The sequence below is a fragment of the Primulina huaijiensis genome, chromosome 3, assembly GCF_012295235.1.
Source record: "Primulina huaijiensis isolate GDHJ02 chromosome 3, ASM1229523v2, whole genome shotgun sequence".
NCBI classification, from domain to species: domain Eukaryota; kingdom Viridiplantae; phylum Streptophyta; class Magnoliopsida; order Lamiales; family Gesneriaceae; genus Primulina; species Primulina huaijiensis.
The window spans coordinates 27420799-27427014 of NC_133308.1; the positions used below are offsets into that span (position 1 = coordinate 27420799).

Sequence of the window (6216 nt, forward strand, 5' to 3'; positions counted from 1 at the left end):
AACACCGCTCAAAAATTCGAGCGATTCTTTCTGAATTCACTCCAGCTTCTTTCAACTTTCCACCCAATCTAAATCCATCAAATTAAATTTATATTTATAACTTTACTTTTGAGTGGATTCCTAACTCTATTTTTATTTATTAGAATACAAATATTATATAATATTATCGATTCCTAACTCTATTTTTATTAATTAGTCATATAATATTAAATCGTGTGTGCTCGGTCCATTTTTATATATATAAATATAAATCAACATTAGTTAAAGTTTAACAAAATTAATGAAAACGCTGCGTTTTAACGATTGGATCAGCTCCCTCGTGTGCCGAAATCTTCTTCTCGTTATTTTCAACAAAGCTCGCAGATGCCCATCAATGGCGATCTCCGCCCGCGTTTGCCATGTCCCAAATGGCCGTGTATTCTCTCCCCTCCGCCGCAAGTACCCAGATTTCACTCGCAAATCTCAACCCATTTATTCTTCTTCGCAGTTTTCTTCACTGCAACTCCACCCACGGATTCCCTCCATCTTCAGACCCCTGGCCTTTAATCGCTCCCCTCTGAGATCTCCGTCGAAATTCCAAGCAGGCCAGTTCACTGACAAGCAATTCGCCAGCGTTTATTGGGGACCTAAGGAGGATGTTTTCCACTGGAATTATGTCTGCGTGGGTGAGGGGAACAATGGGGTTACTGTTGTTGATGAGAAGGATCCTGAGGTTGCGGTGGTTCTGTTGGGGTGGCTGGGGGCGAAGACCAAGCATTTGAAGAGGTATGTTAGCTTGTATAATGCGAGGGGTGTACACGCTATCACCTTCGTGGCTTCGGTGACGGATGTGCTGGGGTTTGATTTGGGAAGAAGGATACAAGAGAGGGTCGAGAGATTATCCGATGAGCTGGTCTCATGGCTGTCGAGAAACGATGGGCGGAAGAGATTCTTGATCTTCCACACATTTAGTAATACGGGTTGGCTTGCGTGAGTAGATTCTTGCTCTAGTCTTACTTTATTTACAAATAGCGCCACGACCTGCGTCTCCATTTAAATGAAAAAGTTCAAATTTCATGCATAACTTTTATGTGAATGCAGCTTCTGCACCAAAATATATCAATTAACTCTCTGCTTACTGTAATGTTTCGCTGCTCACTAGAGACTATAATCGAGGATTTTATGGTCTGGAGTTGGCATGTAAAGGGAATGATTAGTATGTCTAATCTTGTTATGCAGTACCATTCGGGGTATTGTGGTGGATTGTTATTGACATGTTGTGATGTGATGTTTTGTGATAGGCAGTTATGGTGAGATTCTCAAAAATTTGAAAGATAGAAAAGGTATACCGGAGAAGATTAAAGGATGTGTTGTGGACTCAGGTGGAGACCCCAATATTGATCCCAAGGTTGCTTTATGTTTGTTTTCGGTGTTGAGTTCTTAGAATTACTTTTTACTGGAATGTGGTTTATTTGATTAAAGCTGATTGCAGCTCTGTGAGCCATGTGTTCCCGAATGACTTTTAGTTGATTGTATGTAGAGTTTTGGATACCTTGGTTCCATGGATGGCTAAACAATAGTTTCCACCTTTGGCCCCTCTCCCTCTCCCTCTCGCTCTCCCTCTCCTTCTTATGTGTTTATTTTGTGTGTAAATCACCTCAAATTCATTCAAAGTGAATCAACACCGTCTTTCTCAATTCGCCAAGTACAACATTTTTCTGGAAGAACTTCATTGGCTTGTTGGACAAAAACTATGTGAGCTAAACTATTTGAATGACATTGTGGTTAAAATACTTTTAAAGCTTTACCAAACAATTATCTAGGATAGTTTTGTTTACTTTTCTATGATCATGTCAAGTTTAGTGCAAAGCTCGGACGGTCGGACCTCCATTTAAGTTTCAGCTATTACCTTCCTTGCCCCGTGACGTCTCTGTGCTTCTTCATTATACCTGTCTCCCTCCAAAAATAAAGGCAAATTATTTGTAGGAGACTGATAGGTGTTACTATGATCATGATGTCCGATATGCAAATAATATCAAAATTTAATGTTTGGTGGTTTGATTAGTATTCACCCATTTAAGGTGCTAGGCTTTCCAGTATAGTATTTTCTGGATTGCCCTTTCCTTTGTTGCTGCCAAAGAAAGTGAGAAATGGCCCTTCCATTTCCTCCAATTTTCTATTTTTTGCATTTATTGTATCCTCTAATTTTCTGGAACAGCAATTCTGTATTGCAAAAGTCTCACATTTTCTACAGCTTCGGGCTGAGGTCACAAACATGAAGTTTGCATTAACATGTTCTCGTATAATCTGTATGATATATTGATATTGATGTCCGACAGAAATGAAATTTGTGAGCAGCTTTTGGCTCACTATGCCAAGAAAAAGCATGTTCTCAAACGCCTACACATTCGTTTCAGGTATGGGCAGCAGGATTTTCCACTGCTTTGCTGAAGAGAAGTATCTCCTCTACTTCTCCTTCGACAGGAGAAGAAACCGAACCAACAATTGGAATAAAAGGAACAAATATAGAAGAGGGGAAACCTTTTTTCCTTGAAACCTTGCTGTTATCTGCATTTGTCAAAATTTTCTCCTTTCTTCTTAACTTGCCTAGTGTACATCGGTAAGCATTCATTTAATCTGCATGCGATTCCCCAGAAAAAAAATTCATTTTAGTTCTGAAACCATGAGAGCACGTATTTTGTTATAATTTAGATCTCCGCCGACGGTTGAAACTTTCTTTTTCAATTCGATTATCTGGAGAAATAGCTTTTTTTTTTGTCATTATAATCTACTTACAAGCAATGAAAAACCTTGGAGTAATCATTTTATTTTGGTTCAACAGGAGATTGACAGAGGTGGTTTCAATCCTTTCACACGATCAGCCTCCATTGCAGCTTTATCTATACAGTACTGAAGACAAAGTCATTCCATTTGAAACTGTACAATCATTCATGGAGGGCCAAAGGAGGAGTGGGAGGAAAGTGTTCTCTTTTAACTTTGGCTCGTCTCCTCATGTAGATCATTATCGAACTTTTCCTGAGCTTTACACCCTTCAACTTGACTATTTTTTGGAGGAATGTCGATTGATCTTGGTAGACAAATCGCAGAAACCTTCGAAATTATGATCCTGTTTCGGATGGTGACATACTATTCCATGACAAAGTAAAATATACATGTAATAGGGAACTAAGGCGTACAAGAAAGACTACGATGAATAGAAATCTCTATTTACAGTATGTACCCATTTCTAAATTCTGCAAGTTTTCAATCTGAAAAGAGAATACATTTTTTAAGCTATTTTTGAATAAAATTTAGTTTGCTATGTTCTTGAAAGATCAACCACATAAACTTGGTTATTATGTCGATTCAAGAAGTTGATTTAGTCCCGGAAGAATGAATCAAGAGAAGACAAACTGAGGTCTTCAGCATTAAGGACAGTTGAAACTGAGAAGCTCCGTAAGTTACCTATGTTGAGCCATGTTAATGTCGCCGAATGAAATCCATGGGAGTTAACTATTCTTTCTTACTCGAAAAATATTAAGTTCGTTTTTTAAATTATGGAATTCGAGCGAACAAACTTGAGACTTTTTATTTTGCAAAGTTCGGGTTTAAATTATTTTATTCAATAGTTATCTTAATATTCGCGATTTTTAATAATTTATTGTGATAATATAATTATATATTAAATAAAGAATGTCGAATATTTTTTAACATTTTTTTCGGGAATAACTCAAAAAACCAAACCCAAACTTGAGTAAAAATTTAAAACTATTTATCGATTTGTGCTTTGAATCGAGCTCAAATTCGAGCAAGAGAATGTATGTAAGTTGAATGCCATTGTTTTTTCAATACTTTTAGCATTAATATTGGAGAAGGCGCTGGAAAAAGCTACTTGGAGAGTTACTAAACGTAAAACTTGTATTTTCATCCTTTGTCTTCTTCATTAATGTGCTTAGGTACATCTATGGGGTAGGGTGCACAACCTAATAAAAATACTTAATAATAATTAAAGTATTTAATTTATGCAAATTACAGTTAATGTTATTTATATTGTTAATAGAAATTTATTAATTAATTATAATATTTGTAACATTATTGTTCATATACTTAACCTTTATAAATTTCATTATAAGTTGTGGATACACTTTTTTCCTAACTTTTAAAATTTAAAGAATAAATTTCATTGAAAATCGGTTTAACAACAATCAAACCAGAATGAAAATCTTTAGAACCGTTTTAAGTAGTTAAATGATATTAATAAATTATTTAAAAAAGTTCGAGTCCCATTGAATCGAAACCGTCGGTGTTAGAACCATGTTCGAACCCTCGCGTATTCGACATATCCCACAAAATATCAATCTTTATAACAAATAAAAGAAAATTTCCAAAGTTTAATTATGATACCATTAGTATTTTTACTAGGTAACACACCTTTAGTAATAACTTAACCTCAAAGTTGCACAATACGACGCCGTCGCAGGAGTAACTGAATGACCGACCTTAGCGGGATTCATAATCAAATCCAACGGATACAACCAAGAATTCATCTTTCTTTTCTTTCAACTCTCACAAAAATTCCCTTTAGCAATCACGACAATTCAGAGTAAAAAAGTGAATATGATCGTCATCATTCAGAAAGGAATAGTGTCACGCCCCGAAACTCGTGATTGACACCCGCGTTGTTTAACAATCACACGACCGATAACAACAAGGCTTTGTAGCACAGTATAAACCGAACCAGTTTATATATCATAATTTCTACGAAATAACCATTGTCTTTACAACCAAAATCACTAAACGACAGAAACAAATGCGGAAACGTCTTATAAAATTTTAAACAATAAATTCGAAATATAAGCTACTACTAATCTTGCGAATCACCAACCCCAAAACTGCACGGACTCTTCATCCTCAACTTGTTCTTCGGACTTATCTGGGAGGGGAGAATAAGGAGGATGAGTATTTTGGGAAATACTCAGTAGATGGGGGCATATTGAACACAACATAATAATTTTTTATCATTTTCGAAAATAACATATAGATACAGCATGCTTTTCACATTCGTAACATCATATCCAGAACATAATAACACTGCGATTTTTAACCTTTAACGGTTTACTGACGTCAGTCCCTAAGTTTTAATCCTCTAAGGGGGCGAGGCCATAAAACGGTTCTATCCCACCGTGAAGGGCCGTATGTTGGAATTCCATCCATTTTCAGAGAATCCTCACAGTGTCAACACATAAATGTACCAAAACTTCATAAAAAAACGTAAAGACGGGAGACGGAGATCGACCGAATTTTTAAAACCAAGAACCGAAATTTCATATGCATAAAACCGAAATTTCAATTTTAAAAACAATCCCACTTACAGTGCTTGGATTTAATAAAAACGTGGATGCTTGGCTTTGGGAAATTTGGATCGCTTCTCGCTCTGGCTCGGATGGCGCTTCAGATTCGATTTATAGGCTAACTTAGGGATGATTATTCAGCAGGGTTTCGGCTAGGGGGAGGCTGCTGGAATTCGAGAATTTTCAGCAAAGAATTTCGAAAATTTGGGGTGGAGAATGAGTAGAGATGGTGTGGTATTTATAGGTGATGGAAATGGATCTAAATTTGGCACTAAAATCCTACCAAAATTTGCTCCAAATCTCTCAAAATTTGGCTCCAATCCCTTTGCTTAATTTCAAAAATATGGTTCCCTAATTTGTGAGATTTCTTGATCTCATGGCCCTTGATTTGACTTGAAAATATGGTGGCTAGATCCAACGGTTTTGGTGCAAAGTTTTGATGATTTCCTTCCAATTAACCAAGCATCTAATCCTCACAAAAATCTTGGCATTTAATCTAAGTGATTTTTTCGAAATTCCCATGCAATATGATGCCTAAATTCTTTAATTTGTGTGATACTTAATTTTTTGCAAAAATTCCCTTCCTAGATTCGAAATTGCATGCTTAAGTATAATTTAATACTTAATCTTGTCTATCCAAGAGTATCTCCACCTTTCCCATATAAAACATTCCCCAAAGTGTAAATCTTATTTTAATACAAAATAAAATCTTATGCTAAAGTTTTCCTTAAAATCATTTAATTACAAGGTGGAAAAATCTGTTTCTTATAAATAGACCCTTTGAAGAAATCCACGATGTTTGATAAGCTGAGAGGTTTTTTACTCTATATATCATGAAGAAACAATTTTTTTGGTAATATAACATGTATGTTTCTATAGAACCTTG

At 35.9% G+C, this 6216-nt stretch overlaps 1 protein-coding gene across 1 annotated transcript; it reads left to right on the top strand.

The window, feature by feature from the left end:
- The first annotated feature begins 266 nt into the window (after positions 1-266).
- LOC140974276 (uncharacterized) lies at positions 267-3272 on the top strand. The gene is made up of 4 exons (XM_073437647.1): positions 267-969; positions 1285-1387; positions 2397-2599; positions 2822-3272. The coding sequence occupies exons 1-4, from the start codon at positions 281-283 to the stop codon at positions 3102-3104; spliced, it is 1278 nt and encodes a 425-aa protein (XP_073293748.1). The 5' UTR covers positions 267-280; the 3' UTR covers positions 3105-3272.
- Positions 3273-6216: the final 2944 nt, after the last annotated feature.

Excerpts from the sequence above, each read along its gene's own strand:
- LOC140974276 (XM_073437647.1), top strand. The coding sequence starts at position 281 with ATGAAAACGCTGCGTTTTAACGATTGGATCAGCTCCCTCGTGTGCCGA. Across the intron at positions 1,388-2,396 it reads ACCCCAATATTGATCCCAAG|GTATGGGCAGCAGGATTTTC; the intron begins GTTGCTTTATGT and ends CATTCGTTTCAG. Across the intron at positions 2,600-2,821 it reads AACTTGCCTAGTGTACATCG|GAGATTGACAGAGGTGGTTT; the intron begins GTAAGCATTCAT and ends TTGGTTCAACAG.